This window comes from Panthera pardus, unplaced genomic scaffold (assembly GCF_024362965.1).
Source record: "Panthera pardus isolate Hobbes unplaced genomic scaffold, ASM2436296v1 HiC_scaffold_9, whole genome shotgun sequence".
Classification (NCBI taxonomy): domain Eukaryota; kingdom Metazoa; phylum Chordata; class Mammalia; order Carnivora; family Felidae; genus Panthera; species Panthera pardus.
Genome location: NW_026527024.1, coordinates 1,023,601 through 1,047,961, shown reverse-complemented (window position 1 = coordinate 1,047,961; position 24,361 = coordinate 1,023,601). Strand labels below are relative to the sequence as shown.

The 24,361-nt window shown below is 51.9% G+C and overlaps 1 protein-coding gene across 4 annotated transcripts; it reads left to right on the top strand.

Annotated features, from left to right (window-relative positions):
- Window positions 1–273: 273 nt before the first annotated feature.
- On the top strand, window positions 274–24,361 carry ZNF746 (zinc finger protein 746). 4 transcript variants are annotated; one of them, XM_019453132.2, is made up of 7 exons: window positions 274–533; window positions 3,842–4,141; window positions 4,229–4,355; window positions 5,333–5,446; window positions 19,774–19,965; window positions 20,454–20,579; window positions 21,547–24,361. In XM_019453132.2, exons 1-7 carry the CDS (start codon window positions 510–512, stop codon window positions 22,602–22,604), a joined length of 1,941 nt encoding a protein of 646 aa, XP_019308677.1. In that variant the 5' UTR covers window positions 274–509; the 3' UTR covers window positions 22,605–24,361. The 4 variants fall into 4 exon arrangements, with proteins under 4 accessions (XP_019308677.1, XP_019308679.1, XP_019308678.1 ...); XM_019453134.2 differs by having other exon boundaries at window positions 275–533; window positions 4,274–4,355; XM_019453133.2 differs by having other exon boundaries at window positions 275–533; window positions 21,550–24,361.

Sequence of the window (24,361 nt, the reverse complement as noted above, 5' to 3'; positions counted from 1 at the left end):
AGGCCGGTGGGTCGGGCGGTCAGGGGTCGGGAGGCCGGTGGGTCGGGGGCTCGGGGGCTCGGGGAGTCGGGGAGGCGCGAGGCCGGTGGGGCGGGGGTCTGGGGCTCTAGGGGCCCGCGGGCGGGTGGACCGGTGGGTGGGTGGGTCTGCTGGCGGCGGGGAGGGGCGGGGAGGGGCGGGGCGGGGCGGGCGCCGCGCCTGCCGTTCGCCTCTCCGGGCTGCAGGTGGGGCTGTGCGGCCGCGCTGCCTCCAGGAAGCCTCACGGGCCTGCGCCGGCTCCCAGGATGCAGTGTGGACCGGCCGGGCGCTGACGGCGGCGGCGCGTCTGCGGGCGGAGCGGCGCGGGCCGGCCAGCGAGGAGCGCGGCGACGCGGGCGGAGAAGGCAGGGCAGGGCCGGGCGGGCGCCGCCTGCGGAGAGGCCGGGGGCCGGCCTGCGTGGAGCCGCGCGCGGCGGCGGCGGCGGCGGCGGCGGCGACTTCCTCCGGGCCGGGCCGGACAGCGCACGGCCATGGCCGAGGCGGCCGCGGCTCCGGTAAGGGCGGCCCGCGCGCACCGACGCGCGGACTCGGGGCCCGGGCCCAGCACACGGCGCCGCAGGCCCTGGGGAGGGGCTCCCTGGGCCGGGCCGGGCCTCCGTGCCTGGGCTCCGGCGAGCGGGGCGCGGGGTCCGCCGGGGCCTACGGCGCCCGCCGGCCGGGCCCCCCCATCCGCGGCCGAGCCTGAGCAGGGCGGAACCGACCGTCCCCGCAGCGGAGGCCGCCGCACGCCGAGTTCCTGCAGCCCTCCGCGGCTTCCTGCCCCCGCCCCATCCGCCGGCCCCTCCATCTCCGCGCCCCCCACCCCGCGGCTCCTTTCTCTCCCCACCGCTCTGCCTCGGCGCTCCCTACCCCCCAGCTCCCCCCAGCGGCCTGGTGGCACCTGGGAGGCGTCCGAAGCGGCTTGGATGGCGCGCACACCGAGTGCCCGGCTCCATCGAGGTCGGGGCGGAAGACAGCTGCTCCCTCTCGTAGAAGCAGGCAGGCACCAGCCCTGTTAGGCATTATTTTGTCCTCACAACAAACCTGTGGGGTAGGTGCTCGTTCTGTCATACAAAAGAAAAACCCGAGGCCTGGAGAAGTTAACTTGCCTGGGATCGCACAGCTAGAAAGTGTGTGAAAAGACACAGTTGCTCCGTTTTCGGGGCCGCATTGTGTTTTGGGGGAAGCAGACAGGTACACTGGTGTTAAGGATGCAAAACAGAAAGAGGTGAGTGGTTCCTGCATTGAAGTAGAAAGGGGCTGTGGGAGTGCAGGGGAAGGAGAGGGAGGGACTGGCACCCCTCCCTGGCTTGTGCTTCTGTGATTTGAGCTGGGCTTTTAGGGAAGGCTAGGATTTCATCAGGCTGGGCGGACCAGTGGAGCTTTCCAGGTCGGGAGGTGGGCTGGAGCACAGAGAGAAAGCGGTGGGGAGGGGCATGTTCAAGGACCAGAAGGCAGCCCCCTGCGCCAGAAGACGGTTTTGGTAGGGAGGCAGTGGGAGAGAAGGCTGCAGGAAGGGTTGGAAGGGGTTTTGATGCCTGGACTTCATCATATGGGTGGGAATTCCTTGAAGGATTTGGAGTTCTCTTACCATCCGCTCCCCTGAAGCATGGACTTTCCGCTTCCCTGGCAGGAGTCTGAGGACAGCCCCATATTATCCACCCACCGTTCAGTAAGGAGCTGGGCCTGAGCACAAACAGTCACCACCTCCCACTAAATAGTCTGAAGCCCTCATATGGGGCTCCCTGCCCCATTAAAATGTAAGAAAACTGTGCCTTGCTGGTCGTAAAGTAGTTTACACAGATGTCCTTTTCCTGCAACGCAAAGATTGGGATAATGGCAGTCAAGTGCACTGAGATGCCGAGTAGGATTTCAGGAGCTGGGGAGCCAGGTGATGAAGTGAGTGGATGCTTCTGGAGCAAACTCTTGGGAGGCTGGGGTCAGATGGCAGTGGTTGATCAGAAAGGACACGTGGGCAAGGGAAGGGATGGTCGCCATCATAGAGGGTGGCCCAAGGTGCCAGCCCAGTTCAGTCCCTGTAGCCTGGAGGCAGAAACACCTACCCCTTGAGAGCTAGAGTCCCGCCCACATCCACCTTCCCTCCAATGGTTCTCTGCCTCTCCAGCTCCTCCCCATCCTCTGAGACCCAGGTGAAGCCCTTCTTCAGGTCAGAGGTCATCTGGTATGGCCTCCTAACAGCCACAGAAGCACTGAGGGTGCTTGACAGTCCCCCCCCCACGCCCCCCATCACTGCTCACACTCTCCTCCTCTCCCTATTATCTGAAGTGTCCACCCGTGTTGTTCTTAGTGACTTTCTCCAAAGGAGCCCTCGTTCCTACTAGGCACCGACCATTTGTTGAGGACTGGTTTCCAGAACGTTGTAAGGAGCCGTCCGTCCTCAGGCACCACCAGAAGGAGGCACAAATACCTAAACCTCCTCCCTGACCGGCTGGTCCCACCTTCAGATGTGGGTCAGTCAGGTGGTTCAGCCCGTACCCAAAGCAAAATGAGCCCTTTCCTCAGGGTCCCCAGCTGCCAATCAGGTCATTCAGGCTACCATGCGAACTTTCCAGCAACAGGGAAGTCACTGCTTGGGGCAAGCCTTATGACGGTTATCGTATATATAAAAGTCTAACCTCATGGCATGTTTTTACCTTCTTCCCCAATCTGTCAGGTGTGTCATTGATTCTGGGGTGACTACAAAAATGTCTGAGACTAATTCTCCCTTTGGGAGGGGCTGGATACCACGAGTGACAAAATCAGACTCTCCAGGGACCCAGGGGACCTGTGTTGCTTTTGACCCCTTGACCCACCAATGCCACCTGTGTCAAAAAGTCTAACTCTTGGCTGGTGGAGATTTGCAGTTAACGGCGGTTTTTATTAGTTTAAGGAGGAGCAGTTGGGAAGGGGACAAAATCAGATTGCACTGGAGGGAAAGGAATTAGCTGTTTGATTTTTATGTTTATTAGAGTGAGACATGAGGGGTGCCTGGGTGGCTCAGTCAGTTAAGTGTCCAACTTCGGTTCAGGTCACGATCTCCCAGCTGGTGGGTTCGAGCCCCGTGTCGGGCTCCGTGCTGACAGCTCAGAGCCTGGAGCCTGCCTTGGAGTCTGTGTTTCCCTCTGTCTCTGTCCCTCCCCCACTTGTGCTCTGACTCTCTCAAAAATAAACAAACATTAAAAAAAATTTAAAAAAAAAAAGAGAGACACGAGATACTTTAAAAAAAAAAAAAAAAAAAAAAAAGGCAGTTGAGCAATGCTCATGTTTGTGCCGGTTCAGTGAACCAGCTGTTTTTTGTTTGTGTGTGTGTGTGTGTGTGTGTGTTGCTAGGTCATCATCAGTAGACAGTTCCTGTGCGATTACGATAGGAAGTGCAGGCTGGGCTCTAGTAAATCTGCAGTTTACTATTTATGCGCTGAAATGAGCCAGCAGGGCTAAGTCACTGTTTCTTAGCAGAACTGCACTGAGCGCCTTCCGCGGGCCGCGCACTGTGCTGCGGAAGATGCTCCAGAGAGCCCCCGCAGGCAGATGCAGATGAATGGGCAGGGCGGTGAACGCTGGGATCCGGGTGTGCAAGGTGTGCTACAGAGGCCCGGAGGGAAGGCGCCAGCCCAAACAGCCGTGGTGTCTGAGTCCCCCAGAGGAGCCGATCACCAGGCCGCGATCTGGCGTGTGGCACAGGGCGTCCCCGCTTTCCCTTTGTGCTCTGCACACACACCCCCACCCCCATCCCCGGCCCAGCCCCCCCACCCCTAGCAGAGATGGGCTCAAGGCACACGGTGGACAGCACGGATGATGGTGGACTTCTCCTTGTTTCCGAAAGATTTCTCCGTGGACAATGGCAGCCACAATTCAGGCCATGGAGAGGAAGATCGAGTCGCAGGCTGCCCGCCTGCTGTCCCTCGAAGGTCGAACTGGGATGGCCGAGAAGAAGCTGGCGGACTGCGAGAAGACGGCCGTGGAGTTCGGGAACCAGCTGGAGGGCAAGTGGGCCGTGCTGGGGACCCTGCTGCAGGAGTACGGGCTGCTGCAGAGGCGGCTGGAGAACATGGAGAACCTGCTGAGAAACAGGAACTTCTGGATCCTGCGGCTGCCCCCGGGCAGCAAGGGGGAGGCCCCCAAGGTATCCCTCGGGCACCGGGGGTGGGACAGCGCGCGGGGCCGTGCCCGTAAGCGTGTGGGTGAGCGCACGTGGTGCTTGTGGTTCCAGGTGCCCGTGACCTTTGATGACGTGGCCGTGTATTTCTCTGAGCAGGAGTGGGGCAAGCTGGACGAGTGGCAGAAGGAGCTCTACAAGCACGTGATGCGGGGCAACTACGAGACGCTGGTGTCCCTGGGTAAGGCGCGATGCTCAGTTTTCTGCTAAATGTGATTTTGAGTGTCCCCAAACCTCTCTCCTCGTGCAGGCGGGCTTCACCACAAGGGTGCGTAAATCACTAGAAGCTTTGACCATGCCAGGTGTTACCTCCTCTCACCGTAGAGGAGCACCGGGTGACTGAGTGGAAAGCTTCCTCTAGCCAGTGAAGTTCGCGGGTGGCCGGACAGAGAGGCGTGGTGGTGTTTCTCTTAAGCAGGCATGGAGCATGGACGTCTCTGTCCTGCTGAGACGGAGTGTAAAACCTCTGACCGTTCTCGGGTCCAGGAAGGAATCGATCCACTTTCTTTTAGCCTTCTCTTACTGGGACGTGTGGCCTTGATGGTGACACTCCTCCAGTTTAGTGGACAATACGGGCAGACCTTGCTTCCCCTCTGCCCCCACAGACTCCCAGGGCCCCTGTCACTCTCCACATGGGGTAACCCCAAGAGGCTGTTTCTTCCTGGGCTTCTTTCCTCTTGGGATGGTTTCTGCGTGACCCAGACCTGAAGGCAATAAGGCACGCTCAGTGCGGATGGGAACAGGCGCAAGTGTGATGTTAGATTTTAGCTTGAAGGGAGGCGACTGGGTGGTTCAGTGAGCGTCTGACTTCGGCTCAGGTCACGATCTCACGGTTCGTGGGTTCGAGGCCCGCATCGGGCTCTGTGCTGATAGCTCAGATTCTGGAGCCTGCTTCGGATTCTGTGTCTCCTCTCTCTGCCTCTCTCTCTCAAAAAATGAATAAACGTTACAAAAAAATTTTTTTAATTAAAAGAAAATAAAAATGTCTCCCAGACTGCCAGATGTCCCCTAGGAGACAAAATTGCCCATGGTTGAGAACCAGGACTCTTTACTAATCTAGAAATTTCGTTTCTTTGCCATTCTTGGATTCCCAGGCTGCCTTTCCCCAGCTCTGAATGGAACCACGTGGCAAAAGCTAACCTTCCTATCTTTCCTCAGACTACGCCATCTCCAAGCCTGAGGTCCTCTCCCAGACCGAACAGGGGAAGGAGCCGTGCAGCTGGCGTCGCACCGCCCCGAAGGTTCCAGATGTTCCTGTGGACCCGAGTCCAGGTGAGGGGCTGAGAGAAGGCCAGGGACGCCAGGCAATCAGGTGGGAACGGGAAAGTAGAGGGCCAGGGAGGGCATGACTTTCTTTCCAGGAAGAGCCAAGGAGAAACCTCAGCCTCGAATGTTTTAAATCTGTTTTTTAATAGTTGAGTTATGACCTACAGCCTGTTCAACAAACACTCCAGGAATACTTCCCAGCGGGGAAACAGGCAGGAAACCTAGCTTTCCAGAAGACAGATAGAGCCAGGGCCCGGAATTAGGGGAAGAGGGAAGAAGTCACTGAGAGGGAAGGTAGGAGTGTGTCGAAGACAAAAATTCTTTCTCAGTTTTATGAAAAGCCAGCCTTACCCCCGTCCAAGAGCCGATCTCATCGGCCGGTCACATGTTTCAACGTGATTAGAACCACAGATTTATTTAAGGTGAATCTGGACACCCTGGGCCACGGTCTCAGCTTTTCCTGGAGCCAGTCAGCACCTTTGAGAGTTAAAGAAAGGACAGGTGGATGCGTGAGAAGAGCCTGATCACCAGCATGATGCCCCAGACAGGTGTAAGGGGTGACAGTCCCTCACTGACCGGGAGACCCCACCTGTGCAGGCTCGAGCCTGCTTTCTCCACAGAACAGCCTCGTCTGTCCCACCTGCCTCAGGATCCCCTGTGGCCCGAACCCCTACGTTACTGAAAAGTCTACCTGTTTAATCTGTGATTAATGAAATGTGTTTTCCCTGTTTGCTGCTCCATCACAATTAGAGTTTCGCCCGGCCAGAGCAGGCGGTGCGTAGAGGTGTCGGGAAAGCATTCGCCAGTTTAGTTCCCCGGGCGGCCCCACGGACGGCCCCTGAGTCCTTGCTAGGTGCCAAGGGCAGAGCTGGAAGTGGAGCACAGCGGCGTGACTGGGCAGGGCGCCATGTGGTTGGAGAAGAGGGACCGGACACCTGCCCGGCTTCCTAGCCTGCGGGGGAGGCCCACCGTGGGTTGGTTCATTTTCCTTATAACATCTACGCGGGGGCCTCTCTGGTTTCCACCCCGTCATTGATGAGAGGGAAGAGGGGCCCCGGAAATACCGTGGCTGCTGGCGGGCCCCCACTCGCTCCTCACCCCTTCTGGGCTGGGCATGCCCTCGACAGACCTCGTCTCCGCTTCAGTTCCTAAATTCTCCCGCCCTGCTTCGTGGGGACTCCGTCCCCAGCAAGACCTCAGATCTTCACGCTCTTCCCGGAGCGTCCCCACCCATTCTTGCTCGGATGGCTTCCCCGGGCCCTGCATTCGCTGCTGCCCGCCCCTGCCCCGCGTCCCGCTCAGCCCCGGCCCGGAAGGCACTGGTGTCCCTGCGCCTCCATGTTGCCTCTGTGCTGGTCTCCCCCTCCTCCCTGCAAACCCCCACCTTTCAATCAGACGCCTCCCGTCTTCCTACCGCCTTCCGCAGACCTCATCTCCGCCCCTGCCAGCATTGCTAGCGATGGCACGTCCCCAGGATGACGCTCTGAGCACCGCAGCCTCTCTGTTCCTTTGCCCCCACCCTCCACTCGCTCTCCACCACCCACCCGGAGGTCCTGCCCCTGAGGCAGCCCTCCCATCTTCTTGACTTGAACCCGGCGCCCTAGTGCTCCTCCTGTCCTTGCAGATGGCTCTGCCCGGTACCCTGACCCCAGCATCTGGCCCTTCCACTGCCCAGCTAGTCCTCAGTTCCTCTTTGCCCAGCCCGGGCTCTGGTCCGCTGGCGTCATCCCCCCGTCACGCCTCTTGTGTGTTCACCTGGCAGAACTATAATCCTGGTTGGATCCATCTGCCTGTGGTGCACCTGTTCCCACGCAGCTGCATGTGGCTGCAGAAAACCCCATGAGCCTTCTCTTCCTCACCTGCAACCTGGGGGCTTCAGCACTGCTCCGGGGTCGCACGGTGTCTCCTTGGTCCACTCAGTTGCCCAGAGGTTGGCGAACCGTGGCCCGCAGGCCGGATCACTCACCGTCTGTTCTTTGTTTGGCTCCCGGACTTAGAAGGATTTTCATGTTGAAAAAATACCGTTTGAAACAAAAAGAAACAAACCTCGTGGCCCTCCCACCCCGGCAGCCTGTCTGCCTCACCTGTGCCCCGTTCTCTGTGTTCGCTGCTGCGGCCATCCCTCCCGCCAAAGGCCTGCCTCTGCTGGACACTAGATCCAGTCTGGCCACCTCCCCTCATCCTTCCCACCAGCATCTGCCCCTGCTGTCGGATGCCCGATTTGGAAACAGACCGCTTTTGACCCCACGGCCCTGCTGTCCCACTTCTGCCCTCCTCGTGTCACACTGCCCACAGTCGCTGTCCTCCAGCGCCCGCTTTCTCCCACTCCTCTTCCTGCTCTCGAAGCCCTTCCATCAACATGCCTGGCAAGACCACCAGGGACCCTCGTGGCGTTACGGGTCTGGTCTTACCAGACCCATTTGGGACATTTGTCACCATTGATCACTCTCTTCCCAGATTCACTTCTTTGACAGGAAACCTTCCTGGTTTCCTCCTGGTTTCCTCCTGCCTCACTTAACACCTTTCCTGTGCTATTCCTGGTATTCTTTCTGACCTTGAACCGTTGGGGTGCCCTCCCACCTCCACCCGTGCCCCTGCTCTGCCATCCCAGCAGTGGCTCTGAGAGCTCCACGTGCCACCGGTGTGCCTCTTGCCTCGCCCCTCCCTCAATTCTGCGCACCCCGCTGAGCTCCACTTCCTCCCCCCCCCCCCCACCCCCACCAGACACGTCTTCCTCTCGCCTGCCACAATAGACAGCTGTCCACCCTGCGGGTGCAGGCCAGGACCCAGGAGTCAGCCCAACGCTTTCTCACACCCACATCCATCGGGAAATCCTAGTAGCTGGCACCCCCTTCAGACTTGTGCAGAGTGCCGTCCCGCCTCTACCCTGAGGCCATCGTCTCCTGCGGTCACCTTCCAACCAGCATACCTGCTCCTGCCTTAAGCCCCCAGAGCAAGTCCTACACTCTTCTGTTCACAACCCCTTACCGGCTTCCCACTGACTCAGAGACTCTGGCTCATTTCTCTATGTCCCGCTCCCTCTGTTCCAGCCACACCGTCCTCGTTTTCCCCCCGACACCGCAGGCTGCTCCAGGCTCCAAGCCTTTGCACTTGCCAGGAATGCCCCTCGGATGCTTCCCAGCTCCACCCTTTACCTCCTTTGGGTCTCTGCTTGTTGAAAATTGTGGCCTCTTCCCCCCCCCCCCCAGAATTTCCAGTCTCCTTCTCCTGCTTTGGTTTGTTCCGTAGCAGATGGTGTCATCTATTATGTATATTTCTAGATTGTTATATATAGTTCATATTTACCGAATTGATGGAGATACAGATATTATATGTATTTCACACAGAGAGAGATTATGGATTTCATGTTTACAGATTTATGTATGGCCAGTAAATTTCACGAGGACAAGAACCTGTATGTCTTTTCTTCATATGATCATTACAGGCACCTAGAATACCGCCTAGCACAGAGTAGGAGTTCAACAGTTATTTGTTGAGTGTCTGTGGTGTTATGTAATTTAAAATATCTGCGTGTTAAAATATGTGTGTTAAATTCCTTGTTAGATTTCCTAGACTCACTCCTCCCTATGGTAACCAGTTGTCCTAAAGTTGGTGTTTATCCTTTCCATCCACATTTTATGTTTTGTATTATTTTTTGTTTTTCATTTAAAGCCAAGCTAGTTAACGTACAGTGTAATAATGATTTCAGGAATAGAATTTACTGATCCGTCACTTACATATAGCACCCAGTGCTCATCCTAACAAGGACCCTCCTTAATGCCCATCCCCCATTTAGCCCATCCCTCCAGCAACCCTCAGTTTGTTCTCCATATTTAAGAGTCTCTTATGGTTTGTCTCCCTCTCTGTTTTTATCTTATTTTTGCTTCCCTTCCCTTATGTTCATCTGTTTTGTATCTTAAATTCCACATAGGAGTGAAATCATATGATATTTGTCTTTCTCTGACTTACTTCATTTGCATAATACATTCTAGTTCCATCCACATAGTTGCAAATGGCAAGATTTCATTCTTTTTGATTGCCGAGTAATACTCCATGTATATATGTATGTGTGTGTATATGTATATGTACATATGTGTATATATGTGTATACACACACACACACACACACACACACACCACATCTTCTTTATCCATTCATCCGTCAGTGGACACTTGGGCTCTTTCCATCCTTTGGCTATTGTCGATAGTGCTGCTATAAACATGGGGATGTATGTGTCCCTTCGAAACAGCACACCTGTATGCCGTGGATAAATGCCTAGTAGTGCAATTGCTGGGTCGTAGGGTAGTTCTATTTTTAATTTTTTGAGGAACCTCCACACTGTTTTCCAGAGTGGCTGCACCAGCTCTCATTCCCACCAGCATTGTAAAAGGGTTCCTCTTTCTCTGCATCCTCGCCAACATCTGTTGTTGCCTGAGTTGTTAATGTTAGCCATTCTGACAGGTGAGAGGTGGTATCTCACCATGGTTTTGATTTGTATTTCCCTGATGATGAGTGATGTTGAGCATCTTTTCGTGTGTCTGTTAGCCATCTGGATGTCTTTGGGAAAGTGTCTATTCATGTCTTTTGCCCATCCATCCCACTTTAAAACTTTTATTTAAAACTACTATGTGTAGGGGCGCCTGGGTGGCTCAGTCGGTTAAGCGGCCGACTTCGGCTCAGGTCATGATCTCACGGTCCATGAGTTCGAGCCCCGCGTCGGGCTCTGTGCTGCCAGCTCAGAGCCTGGAGCCTGTTTCAGATTCTGTGTCTCCCTCTCTCTGACCCTCCCCTGTTCATGCTCTGTCTCTCCCTGTCTCAAAAATAAATAAAGTGTTTAAAAAAAAAATTTAAAAAAAAAATTAAAAAAATAAAACTACTATGTGTATATGTAGCCATAAACCATATACAATGTGGTTTTGCAGGTTTTGGAAAGTTATATCAATGTCATTATATTTATCACTCAATATTCAGTATTTCAGGTTTATCTCCCTTGATGCATATAGATCAAGTCCATTCATTTTAACAGATGCTTACTATCCCCAAAGCAACCGCATTACAATTTATTATCCACTGGTCTGTTGATTTGCACTTCCGCTGTGTGTGATTTTTCCCTCTCACAAGTGGTGCTGCAGTGGGCAGTTTTACACCTGTCTCTCTGTGTTCATGAGCCGCAGACTCTCTGGGGAATAGACCCGGAGAGGAACCCCTGCATCACAGGGCACACTTGTCTACACCTCTGCTGTTGCCATGGTTACACCAGCGTGTCCCGCTCCCTTCAGCAGTTCTGAGTACCTGTTTTCTTACAGCTTTGCCCACTTTCAGCATGAGACTCTCGCCAGTCTGATGGAGGTTGAAATGAACGGCATCGTTTTCATTTGCATTTCCCCCACTCTTAGGGAGGTGGAGCCTCCTTTTCACGTTTATTTGGTTTCTTTGCAAATTGTCTTTTTTTGGTTTTCACTCTCTTATCGATTCAGACTTTACATAGGTTCTGGATACTAACCCTTTGTCTGTTATTTGCATTACAAAACATCTCCCAGTCTGTAGCAGGTCTTCTAAGTTTGTAGTGCCTTGTATAGAAGTCTTGATTTTGGGTCGAATCAAACTTACCCATTTCTTCCTTTACGATCTGCTTTTACTATCTTAAGATAGCCTTCCCTACCTCATTCCAGGTCAGAAGGACATTCGCCTCTACCTTCTTATAAAACTTTCAGAGTTTTGCTTTTCACATTTAAGTGTTTATCAAGAATTAATATACGTGTAGGTTGCAAGGGAGAATGAAAAATGTTTTTCCCCACAAGGGTATCTGATTTCCCAACAAAGTTTGCTGAGGATTCTTTCTTTTCTCCAATGATTTGTACTGCCAGTTTAGTCGTGAACCAGGTTCCCATACACACAGGCACATTTTCTGGGCTCTTTATTCTGTTTTTTGGGTCTTGGTCTCTACGCCAACACGCACTGTTTTTTAGCTTCATAATAAGCCCTCGTACCTAGAAGACTAAGCCTTCCCTACTTGCTCTCCAGAACTTTCCGTGGCTTTTGTTCTTCTTGGGCCTTTGTTCTCCTATATGAGTTTCAGAATCTTTATGTCAAGTTCTCAGAAAATCCGGCTGGCATTCTGATTGGAATTGCATTTACTGTATAATTTCATTTCTGGAGAATTACCCTTATTACAATATGAGCCCCTCTACCCATGGGAAGACTCGTTTAACGAAGGCTTCTGTGTGTGCTTGAAGAAGGCTTCAGTTTTCTCTGATCGTTGTGTCTATTGTGAATGGGGTTTTTACATTAATTACATTTTTTTATTATATGAAATTTATTGTCAAATTAGTTTCCATACAACACCCAGTGCTCATCCCAAAAGATGCCCTCTTCAATGCCCATCACCTCCCCTCCCCTCCCCTCCCCTCCCTACAGTTTAAATAGTTATCACAGGTACACAGCTCTGCTGTTGACTTTCTTAAGTAAAAAACAACTTTTACTCAACTTTCTTATTCTAATGATTTGCCAGTTTAGGTTCTCATGGTTTTTTGGGTTTTTTTGTTTGTTTGTTTGTTTTGTTTTTTTTTTTTAATGTAGGCAATTGTACCCTCCACAGATCACACAAAAGTTATCTCTTCTTTTTAAATTGTTGTAACTTTATTTTTCTCGTCCAGCAGTTTGGCTAGGACATTGCCGAGCAGTTTCAGAGATAGCTGGCATCCTTATCTGTGAGGTGCTTCGAAGGTCTCAGCAGTTAAGGATGGTTTTTGCCATAGACTTTCGATAGTACTCTTATTATAAGTTTATAGAAGTTTCCTTCCACTTCTGGCTAAAGCTATTGTGAGCAAGTATTATGTTGTATCAAATGGGTTTTTTTTTTCTTTTTTAATATTGTTTTGTTTCTTTAAAACATTGTAACCATGTGTCATACGTAACATTAGCAAATACATACAGAACAAAATCCGTGTGACCCTTGGAGAATCATAGTAAACACCCATAGTCTCAATACCCAGCATCAGAAATAGATCACAGCCAGAACCTTCCATGGCCCCATTGTCCTTCTCTGATCCCATCCCCCTCCCTTCCTTTTACAGATAAACAGAAAATTCAGAAGTAGATATGACCAGTCCCTTGGTTTTCTTTACATTTTTCATTCCTTATGTGTATATTCCTAAATGCCATTGTGAACCTTTTTTGAATGACACCACACCATCTCTATTCTTCAAGTTGAACTTGGTACAGATCATAACATCTGTATCCTTTCATTTGACCTTGATTCTGAGCGTCGTCCCTGCTGATGCGGTACAGCTGATGTCCGTTCCTTTTCACCACTTCATGGGTTTCTCTCTTATGACTGTGACACAGAGCATTTTTTCCTTCTGCTGATGGGTGTTTGTCTTGTTTCTAACTTTTTTGCTTTTAGGAACAGTGATGTTGGGAACATCGTTACGCGTGCGCAAAACTTCCTCTAGGTGTAGACCCGGCCGTGGAACTGCCGGGGCCTAGGAAAGATGCATGTTCGACTTTTCCAGGTGACGTCTGAGTGTTCAAAGCGGCACTGCCACCAGGCACCCGCCAGCGGTGCCCAGACATCCGCGGCACCTCATCCTCGCCAGCCCCGGAAATGCCTGCGTCCTCGCTTCTGCCCATCTGGTGGGAGTGAACCGGGTTAAAAGTCGTATTTTACCACGTGCATTTTCCTAATTAGTGAGATTGCACATCACGTCCCCCGTTTCCAGGCCACTTACCTTTCCTCTTCTGTGAAATGCGTGTTGAGTATGTCTGTTGTCCATTTCTCTTGTAAGTTGTTTTCCCTTTACTTACCGATCTGTAAGCGCTCCTTTCACGTTCTGAGTATTAATCTTCTTGTCAGGTATGTGTATTGCCGATACCTTCTCCGGTCATGGTATATTTTAAAGAACAGATGCTTTTGATTTTAATGTACCGGGATTTACTAGTTTTTACCTTTTTGGTTTGTTCTTTTTATGTCATAAACTAGTAAGAAATCTTTCCTACCTCGAGGTTGTGATACACCATCTCACATTTTCTTCTAAAGGTTCTGCCTTCCGCGTTCAAGCGCTGAGTCTGTCGGGGCTGGATTTCCCTGGCGGTGGGCGGCGGGAGCCTGGTCCCTCCACACCAGTGCTTCGGGTCTTTTCCTTTGTTCTTTGGGGTCAGCTTCTCAATTGCCTTATAATAAGTTCTGTGAAAAATCCAGCTGGGATTGTGGTTGGAGTTGCACTCAGTCTATTATGCCCATTGGAGACAACGGACTCCTTTGCCGTTATTCGTGTTATTTGTGAATGCCTGAAGCCCCTCCGTTCAGCTCGTCTGTACTCTCTCATTGAAGTTTTAGTATTTTCCCCCCAAAAGATCTTGTTTTTGTTGTTGTTAGGTATGTTACTAGGTTCCTGGTGTTTATTTTTATTCTTTCTTTTTTTTTTTTTTTTTTTAGTTTTTTCCCTTGTATTTTTCTTAAGTTTTATTTATTGTGAGAGAGAGAGAGAGAGAGAGAAAGAATGAGTTGGGGGGGGACGGGAGCAGAGAGAGCGAGAGAGATGCAGAGAACAATGCAGGGCTCGAACCCATGAACTGTGAGATTGTGACCTGAGCTGAAATCAAGAGTCAGATGCTTAACCGACTGAGCCACCCAGGGGCACCTCTTTCGTTGTATTTTTTTTAAATCATTATTACCAGCGGTGCCTTTTGTTAACATGCTTCTTCTGTCTGTTGCCGATGTATGCTAGGGGCTGCGGGGCAGGAAACACTCCTCTCCAGGCACTTTATCTCTCGCAGGGGCTCAGTTATGTGACATCCCTCTCTGCCCCCAGGCATCCCCTCCAGGGGGCCCACCAGGGACATATCTTGTCATTGGAGAGTTTGGGAGTAGGGTTGGACAACTACAGTCCTTGTCTGTCCGTCCTCCTCCCCTGGGGCAGCTGGTCACCCACAGGGGACAGGTTCCTTCACTGCGGTCAGGTAGGGGACTTCCTGTCCTAGAGTCAGTACTAGGAACCCCTCTTGTGCACGATAATCCTCAGCTATCATTATGTAATAAAAACAGTTTACCCTCACCTGACTTCCTCTTTTGTTTTATTTTCTCTGTTAAGATCCACGACAGGGAAGAAAAATGGTAGTTGATAGACTCCCTTAAAACCCTTTTGAGGGGCACCTGGGTGGCTCAGTTGGTTAAGCGTCTGACTTGGGCTCAGGTCATGATCTCGCGGTCCGTGAGTTCGAGCCCCACGTCGGGCTCTGTGCTGACAGCTCAGAGCCTGGAGCCTGTTTCAGATTCTGTGTCTCCCTCTCTCTCTGACCCTCCCCCATTCATGCTCTGTCTCTCTCTGTCTCAAAAATAAATAAACGTTAAAAAAATTAAAAAAAAAAAACCCTTTTGGAAAGCGTACAAAAATACAGTTGTATTTCATTTACTGATATTTCCACCTAAAAACCTTGCTCACATTCTCATTAATGCTAATAACATTGCTAATAATTGTCTGATGATTCTCAGATCTCCTGAAAAGATAATCCTATCATCTATGAGTAATAAGAATGTTTTGTCTCCTTTCAAATCTTTACGGCTAATTTTTCTCTTGTCTTATTGTGCTGGCTGAAATAAAAGTGGCGATAGCAGGTATCCTTGGTTCATGATTTTAAAGAGAATGCTTATTAACTTTTCACATTGAGTCTAACGTTTGTTAAAGGTTTTGTTTATCAGTACCCTTTATGAAGTTAAAGAAGTTTCCCGTATTTCCAATTGATGAGATATTTCTAACAAGGAAAGATGTTGAATTTTTATAGAATGCTATTCTGGTGTCTGTTGAGATGATTATGTGATTTTTCCTCCTTTAACCTGCTAATACGGCAAATTATGTGATTTTCTATTGTTGAATCAATCGTGATCTGAGAATAAACCTAACTTAGTCGTGAACCTTTATATACATTGCTGGATTCTGGATTTAGTATGCTAGTTGTTTAGGATTTTTGAATCTTTGTTCATGAGTGAAACTGGCCTATGTAATTTTACTTTTTCAGACTGTCTGGTTTTGATATAAGCTATGATGTATTCCCTCCGTTTTTATTTTCTCAGAGCGTTTGTGTAATATTGGAATTATCCGTTCCTTGAATGTTGAGTAGAGAATACCAGTGAGGCCATCTGGGCCTCAAGTGGTCTTTGTGGGGGGAGATTTTTGTCTACTGACTGAAGTTCTTTAATAGGGATAGGACTATTCAGGTTTTCTATCACTTTTTAGTCAGTTTTAGCAAATTCTAGTTTTTCTAAGAAATTTGTCCACCTCCCCAGAGTTTCCAAATGACTTGGAATAACATTCATAAAACCATCTTCTAATCTCTGCTGTGTTTATAATTCTGTTCTTTTTCCATTCTTCATGTCGGTTATCAGTGCTTTCTCCTTTTTTTCTTGATAGATGTAACGGTTTAATAGTCTCTTCAAAGAACCAACTTTTGGCTGTCTGTATTCTATCTTTGTTTTCTCTTTTATTAATTTATGCTCTTGTATTGTTGCCTGTCTTCTACTTTTTATTTATTTTATTTTTAATGTTTATCTATTTTGAGAGAGAGTGTGTGCACGAGTGGGGGAGGGTCAGAGAGAGAGAGAGAATCCTAAGCAGGCTCCACACTGTCAGCACAGAGCCCGATGCAGGGCTCAATCTCACAAACTGTGAGATCGTGACCTGAGCCAAAATCAAGAGCCAGACTCAACTGGCTGGGCCACCCAGGCATCCCTGTCTTCTAGTTTTTAAAGGGGTTTTGTTGTGGATGTCATTTCTTTTCCAGCATCTTGCCCTGACCCTTAATTTTCAACCCGTCTTCTCTTTTTTAATATAAATATACAAGGTCATAAAATTCCCTCTAAGTACCATTGTAGATGCAACTCACATATTTTGATAAATTATATTTTCGTTAGCATTGGGTTCCAAATATCTTCTAATTTTCATTGTGATTTCTCCTTAGAGTCTTGAATTATTTAGAAAACATAGATTTTTTTTTTTTATGTTTATTTTCGAGAGAGAGACAGACAGACAGAGTGTGAGTGGAGGAGGGGTAGAGAGAGAGAGGGAGACACAGAATCCGAAGCAGGCTCCAGGCTCTGAGCTGTCAGTCAGCACAGAGCCCAACGTGGAGCCCAAACCCACAAACTGTGAGATCATGATCTGAGCCAAAGTCGATCGCTTAACCTACTGAGTCCCCCAGGCGCCCCAGATATTTTTAAATTTTAGTAGGTATGGGGAGTTTGGGGGGGTATATGTTATTGATTTCTAACTTAATGTTATAGTTACAAAATCAGTGTTTAAAAGATTAGTATTTTAAAATTGACTAAAGTTTTCTTTATGGTCTAGAAAGTGTTCATTTTTCCTTATTGCTCTGGGTGGCTTAAAAAACTTGTGTTTTCCTTGTCTTTAGATTCTACATGTCCATTTGATCAGGTTTGTTAATAGTGTATTCGAATCCTATGACCTTGAGTCAGCTAGATTTATCAGTTATAGAAACAGGTATGTTGAAATACTCCACTGAGAAGTTGGGAGTTATTTCTTCTGGAGTTTTGCTGTATTATTTTAAAGCTAAGTTATTAGATTAAAAATGTAGAATTAGTTTTTCTTTCTGGCCAATATAACTTGGCACAGTGGTCTTTTTTTTTTATTTCTGTGAATATTTCTCTTTTTAAATTCTATTTCGATGGGGCACCTGGGTGGCTCAGTTGGTTAAGCTTCCAACTTCGGCTCAGGTCATGATGTCACAGTTTGTGAGTTCGAGCCCCATGTCGGGCTCTGTGCTGACAGCTCAGAGTCTGGAGCCTGCTTCAGTTTCTACATCTCCCTCTCTCTCTCTGACCCTCCCCTGCTTGTGCTCTGTCTCTGTGTCTCTCTCTCAAAAATAAATAAACATTTAAAAAAAGTAAAAAAAAAAAAATTCTATTTTGGGACGTCTGGGTGGCTCGGTCGGTTAAGCCTCTGACTTTGGTGCAGGTCATGATCTCGTGGTTTGTGAGTTCAAGCGCCACGTCGGGCTCTGTGCTGACAGCTCAGAGCCTGGAGCCTGCTTTGGATTCTGTGTCTCCTTCTCTCTCTGCCCTCCCCTTCTTGTTCTGTCTGTCTCTCTCTCTCTCTCTTAAAAATAAACATTGAAAAAAAACTTTATTTTATTTCATCAGATATGGGATAACTGCATCTTTTTAAAAATTTTCTTTATTCTGGCTTTGATTCTTTTACACTGCTTTTGCAGCCTTCTGTTGTAGGCGTGTCTTTTGCAAACAGCATATAGTTAGGTTTCTTGTTCATTTTTAGTCCGATCATCTTTACCTTTTAAATGTCCAGCATGGTGAGCACTAGCCACATGTGGCTGTTGGTGACTTAAAAAGTACTATAAAGATGAGATACATAAATGCTGAACATTTTGGATATATTGGGTTAAGTGAAATATATTGTTAAAATTAATTCCACCTGTTTCTTTTTATTTTACTATTTTTTTTAACATTTGTTTATTTTATTTTTGAGAGAGAGAGAGAGAGAAAGCATGAACTGGGGAGGCGCAGAGAGGGAAAGAGAGGTAGAATCCCAGGCAGGCTCCACACCACCAGCACAGAGCCTGACGCGGGGCTTGAACCCAGAAACTGTGAGATCATGACGTGAGCTGAAGTCAGACACCCAACCGACTGAGCCACCCAGGCGCCCCTCCTGTAATCAGTTTTGATACTCTCATCAGATGCTCCCCTTTTTATTTTTCCGAATATATTAAGGTCCATATTCTGTATATGGTAATTCCAGTATCCTAACATCTCTGCAGGGCAGATCCTGCAGTGTGTGGTCTGCTGACCCACTGAGGCAGCTGCTTTTCTGGTTGAGGTGGTGATTTGTAGTTGTGAGCTCAGTAATGTCTGAGAACTGTGTTTATTTTTTTTTTTGTCATGTTTAATTTTATTTATTTATTTTGAGAGAGACGGAGAGTGAGCTCGCACGCGTGGGCACAAGCCAGGGAGGAGTAGAGAGAGAGGGAGGGAGAGAGAATCCCAAGCAGGCTCCGCGCTGTCAGCACAGAGCCCGACAGGGGGCTCGATCTCAGGAACCGTGAGATCATGACCTGAGCTGAAACCAAGAGTCAGACGCTTAACCGACTGAGCCACCCAGGCATCCCCTGAAAGATTTAAGATGTTTAAGATGCTGTCATCCTGAGACCCTCTGTCCACCTCTGCTGGTCCTTGGGGCCACCAGGACCGTGGCCTGGAGGTTTCCGGGCCACTCCGTGGTGTGACCTGGCACCAGTGACCCTCGGGCACAGGCTGTGCTGTGTCAACTCCCACGCTGATACTTAAGACACCATATCCTTCAGCTTCTTTTTTTCCGTAGTTCTTGGGAGTGAGTTCGGCCACGACTCTCGTGTTGTTTGGCCGCTCTCCTGGTTTGTAAGTTTATTTTTATAGGACGTCCTGTGGCCTGAGTTTATTTATTTTCATAGGACCTCCTGTGGCCTGAGTTGGGGGGGGGTGTCCCCATGGGCAGGTTTGCATCGCCTGTGCTGGGCGGGGGGGGCCGCCTGGGCGCCGTGGTGGTCAGCCAGCGTTTCTGTGAATTTCTCAGCTTAGGGTCTCTGCACCACGTAGGTAGTATGAATTCGGTGTGGACATGGGGAAATTCCCGTTTCTTAGGGTGGCTGTCCCACCCGTGGCTCTAGACAGGTGGCGGCTTCCCTGTAGCGCCCTCAGGTGGATGGAGTTATTTCCAGCTCCCAGCTCACCGAAGGGACAGAGCCTCCTGGCTCCTGGCTTCACGCAGGCAGCTCAGCACTGTCTCGCCACACCTGGACATCAAAGCCCAGCCTCCAAGGCCTGTGTCCTGTTCCAACAACTCCCTGGGTCACCTGCCTCTGTTCCAACTCTTGATTTGACTTTGCATTTGCTCTTTGATTCTTACATCTGGAATCTTTGTTTTATGCTCACTCATATACATGTGCGGGGGGGGGGGCGGGGGGCGGAGGGGTAAGGTTTGGGGGGATACTCGGGCTTACATTTTATGTAACATTTCTGTGTTAAGAGTGACAGCAGGACCTCCCCAGAGCAGCGCGGCCTTCCCCAGGGACCAAAGATCCAGCCCTAAGAATTCACAGTCGTATTCCTCACCCCTTCCCACCCTCCCCTATGCTCACTACCATGTGACTTCACGCTTTGCCCAGAAGGCCCCGCTGCCCCTGCTTGCTCTGGCCTTCCGTTCCCACCAGGCTCTTTTGCCATCTGAGCCTTGTAAGCGCCCGTGTCCATTTCCTTGGCTGGATGTGTGTCCCCCACCGGGGCCGAGGGGCCCTGATGCTGTGTGTTCATGCACTTTCCCTTTCTCAGGCTCGGGGCCCCCGGTTCCTGCCCCTGACCTCTTAATGCAGATCAAGCAGGAGGGCGAGCTCCAGCTCCAGGAGCAGCAGGCTCTGGGGGTAGAGGCCTGGGCAGCCGGACAGCCGGATATTGGGGAGGAGCCATGGGGCCTCAGCCAGCTGGACTCCGGAGCAGGAGACGTCTCTACAGATGCCGCCTCTGGTGAGTGGCCGCAGCTAAAGCAGACACAGGGACAAGTGTGGGGGCTGATGGCAGGGTGTGGGAAAGGACCTGGAAGCACTGTGGAGCTGTGGCCTCCCAGATCTCGGACATCCGGCCTGACCCACTGGGGAGTTTTCCCCCCTGAAGGGAGGGGGCTGTGCCTAATGATACCTTGTGCCCCCCCCCCCCCCCCGGGTTTGGTGGTGCTTACGTCTCAGAGCCTCTCTGTGTGACCTCGGTCCACTGCACTCCTGTTCGCCTTGCCCTCGCCCCGGGGCAAATTGCCAGCTGCCACGCGTTACAGAGGCCTGCACGAAATAAGCAGTGATGTCGAGCTTCCTGGTGCCTCAGAGAAGGGGGCCACAGAAAACCGGGTGTGGGAGAGGAGAGGTGGTTACGCTCCTGCAAAAAAGGCCCAGGTGGGATCTTAGGGTCTCACCTGCCCTTCCTTCCCCTAACCCCCAGGCTCTGATCTGTCCTCACTGCAGGCGTCCACTCCAACTTTTCCACCACGATCCCACCCACTTCCTGGCAGGCGGACCTCCCTCCCCACCACCCTTCTTCAGCATGCTCGGATGGGACACTGAAGCTCAACACAGCAGCCTCCACGGAAGGTATGGTGCAGCCGAGAGGGGGCGGGAAAGGCTCGCGTCTGCCTGCAAGGCTGCCTCGGCCCAGGGCCCTCAATTTTACTGCCGAACTGCCCTGACCTCTCAGCCAACAGGCCTTTAGGTGTCTGTGGCGTTAGGACTCTATAGTCTGTCCTTGATCTCCTTCCAAACTCTTAAGCTCGAACAGCCTTTCTTGAGAGCGTATGTGTTTCCGACTGTCCCTTTCACATATGGTCCTAACCAGTCAACCCTGTTAAAGCTGATCCCTTGAGAAGGACGTATCGCCTGCCCAGGCTCAGCCGTCCTGGCTCTCTGCTGGCGTGGGAAAAACCAAACCAGACCGGAGCCGCTTGTGAGCTATCAACACTACCAAAGACAGGCTTCCGAAGGCCAGGATCAGGAAGAACGACTACCAAACTTATGGATTAGTTTTCCATTTACTTCTGTTTTGAAGGCCAGTTATCTGTTACTTTCCTCATTCCTGTCATATTTGTGCTAAAAGCCCAGGTCCCTGATATAAAACTTCAGGATGTGAGAATCAAGTACATTTATATAAAATCAAACACAGTTTTACTGTTTGGCTAATATTTTTCTCACTAGCCGGCTGGCCACATAGAATGCTTGCTACATTCCAAACGTGCCCACCAGTGGTCAGCCTTAGGATGAACTCAGGAGTAGCCTTAATAACCAAAGAGAAAATGAAAATGGACCCGGGTGAGCAAATGCCATGGTTGCTTTACCTGTGAAGGTCCTCGCCCAGGGTTTGGCCCGCATGACTGCGTGGGGGGAGGGGGGGTGCTCTGCCCAACGGGATCCTGAGGCTTGGGAGAGTAGGGCTCACGGTCATGGTGGAGCGGAGTAGCTGCCGAACAGCCAGATGGAAGGATCTGAACAGCCAGATGGAAGGATCGGCTCCTCCCTTAAGCAGGTACGGGGACGCGACGATACCGGGTCCTTCTGCCTTTCTCAGCAGATGTCAAAATTGTGATAAAAACAGAAGTCCAGGAAGAGGAGGTGGTGGCCACGCCAGTGCATCCTACCGACCTGGAGGCTCACGGGACCCTGTTTGGACCAGGCCAAGCCACAAGGTTTTTCCCTAGTCCCGTCCAGGAAGGAGCCTGGGAGAACCAGGGCGGCTCCTTCCCCAGCCAGGACCCTGTGCTGGGGCTGAGAGAGCCCGCCCGGCCTGAGCGGGACATGGGCGAGCTCAGCCCCGCGGTGGCCCAGGAGGAGACCCCGCCGGGGGACTGGCTCTTTGGGGGGGTCCGGTGGGGCTGGAATTTCCGGTGTAAGCCCCCCGTGGGCCTGAACCCGAGGACTGGGCCCGAGGGGGTGCCCTACACCTCCCCCGACAGCGGGGAGGCCGTGCTGGACCCCAGCCAGGCCCCGAGACCCTTCGGCGACCCCTGTAAATACCCCGGCCGGACCAAGGGCTTCGGCCACAAGCCGGGCCTGAAGAAGCACCCCGCCGCCCCGCCGGGAGGGCGGCCCTTCACCTGCGCCACGTGCGGGAAGAGCTTCCAGCTGCAGGTGAGCCTGAGCGCGCACCAGCGCAGCTGCGGGCCGCCCGAGGGGGCGCCGGGGGCGGCGGGCGGCGGCGCGCGGGACGGCAGCGCGCTGCGGTGCGGGGAGTGCGGCCGCTGCTTCACGCGCCCCGCGCACCTCATCCGCCACCGCATGCTGCACACGGGCGAGCGGCCGTTCCCCTGCACCGAGTGCGAGAAGCGCTTCACCGAGCGCTCCAAGCTCATCGACCACTACCGAACGCACACGGGCGTGCGGCCCTTCACCTGCACGGTCTGCGGCAAGAGCTTCATCCGCAAGGACCACCTGCGCAAGCACCAGCGCAACCACGCGGCGGGGGCCAAGGGCCCGGCCCGCGGCCAGCCCCTCCCGCCCCTCCCGGCCGGGCCCCCGGACCCCTTCAAGAGCCCGGCCTCCAAAGGACCCTTGGCCTCCACAGACCTAGTGACCGACTGGACTTGTGGCCTGAGCGTCCTGGGACCCAGCGACGGCGCGGACCTGTGACGCCCCCCGCCCTCCCCCGCCCGAGCTGGCGAGGGTGGGGGGGGCGCCCCGGTCCCCTGGCCCGGCTGCAGGCCGCGCGCCTAAGGAGAGCCGCACTCGGAGGCGGCAGGGCGGTGGTGGGAACGGAGCCCGGGGAAGCCGGTTTCCCAGCCGCTGAACTGATCGCTGGAGGGAGAGAAACTATCAAACGATCCGGCCTCCACCTCTAAACAAAGTAGAATTCTCTGATTGTGAAACTGAGCAGCATAGAATTTTAAGTAATTTAATTATGGAAACTTTTTTTTTTTTTTTTTTTTTTTTTTTAAATTCTTGACGAAAACGCTGGAAAATAGTCGTAGCACCAGTTTAAACTTTATAGTGTACTTTCGGTTTCCGGAGCGTGCGTTTGTGTGGGCTGTGACCGTACCAAGTCCGACAGTGAGTTGGCCGGCTGGGGACGCAGGTGAGGAGGGTCCCGGACCTGCCCTGGCCCCGCTGACTCCTAGGGAGGGGCCGGTGGGGGGTGCCGGCGCAGCAGAGTTGAGAAACCCCCGCCCCACCTGGCCACCAAGCCGGCCTGGGGATGGGGCAGGTCTGGGCCTGGGGCTCCAAGCTCCTCCCATCACCCCTCCCCTCCAGGGTGTGGAACCCCCACCACGGGTCAGAGTCAGCAGGGAGAAGGACGCGCCCACCGGCAGCCAGTCCCGTTCCCCAGCTTGCCCCTCCATCTGAAAAGTCCCCCCACCCAAAGTGCTGGCCCATTATGGGCCATCTGCCGCCCCTAACGGCAAGGGATCTGGGTGGTGTCACCCTGTTATGGGACTCAGGGCCTCATAAAGGAGAGCCACCTGAAAACACAGTGTTAGGGCTGCGCAGGAGAGGAGGCAGAGGTGGGCAGGCCCAACCTTTCACCCTCAGTTACGGGCGGAGCCAGGAACAAAGCCTGGCCTGCCGAACCCCACGAACCCCATGTGGGGCCGCTTTCCTCTCCAGCCAAATGCTTCTCTTTCCTTTGCTCTGTGTAGTGAGTGTTTCTTCGTTGTCAGAACGCTTTCACATCGCGTCTCATTTGATTACTGTGACCTTGTAAAGCACGCGGGACGAGTGTTGTTAGAGATGAGGAAGTAAACTCCTCCAAGGGCACCCCTCCCAGCCTCACACGGGAGTGCGCGGCCTCGTGCCAGCAGTCGAGGAAGGCCACGGATTAGACAGGCTGGTCGTCCCGGAACACCACCGGCTTGGGGGAGGGAAGGTACTCGCGGCTGCCCTCTTAAGATTTGTACCACCGCTGGCCGAGCAAAATCATCAGGCGTCAAGGTTCTGCTGGCCTGTCTGGAGTGTGCACCCATTCTCCCCACCCGGCAGGTTGGGAGGGGGGGGGGTGCCAGGTGGCAGGTCTGAGGCTGCGTGAGGGGCAAGTGCTTGTTCATTCCCCCTCTGACATCATAGAGGTAGAATTAGAAACGGCCCAGGTTTCTTGATTCTGCCGCAATGCTGTCCCTACCACACAAGTGTCCATTCCTGTTTCGTTGGCACAGCCACTGGTCCCCTTGCCCCCAACGGGTAACCTGTTCCCCCCTGAGGAACCAGAGACCGTGGCTTCCTTTCAGTCCGCTTCCTCATGCATCCTTTTATTAGGCAATAGTCTAGTTCGGAAAATTGTTTCTATGTACTGTATATTTTGTACCCGTTTACACTTCTAATATTGATATAACTGATATTTTGAAAAACGGATGAAGAGGAGACATCCTGTTAAAATAAAACCTAACCAGCACCAA

Excerpts from the sequence above, each read along its gene's own strand:
- ZNF746 (XM_019453132.2), top strand. The coding sequence starts at position 510 with ATGGCCGAGGCGGCCGCGGCTCCG. Across the intron at positions 19,966-20,453 it reads CTCTACAGATGCCGCCTCTG|GCGTCCACTCCAACTTTTCC; the intron begins GTGAGTGGCCGC and ends TCCTCACTGCAG. Across the intron at positions 20,580-21,546 it reads CACAGCAGCCTCCACGGAAG|CAGATGTCAAAATTGTGATA; the intron begins GTATGGTGCAGC and ends TGCCTTTCTCAG.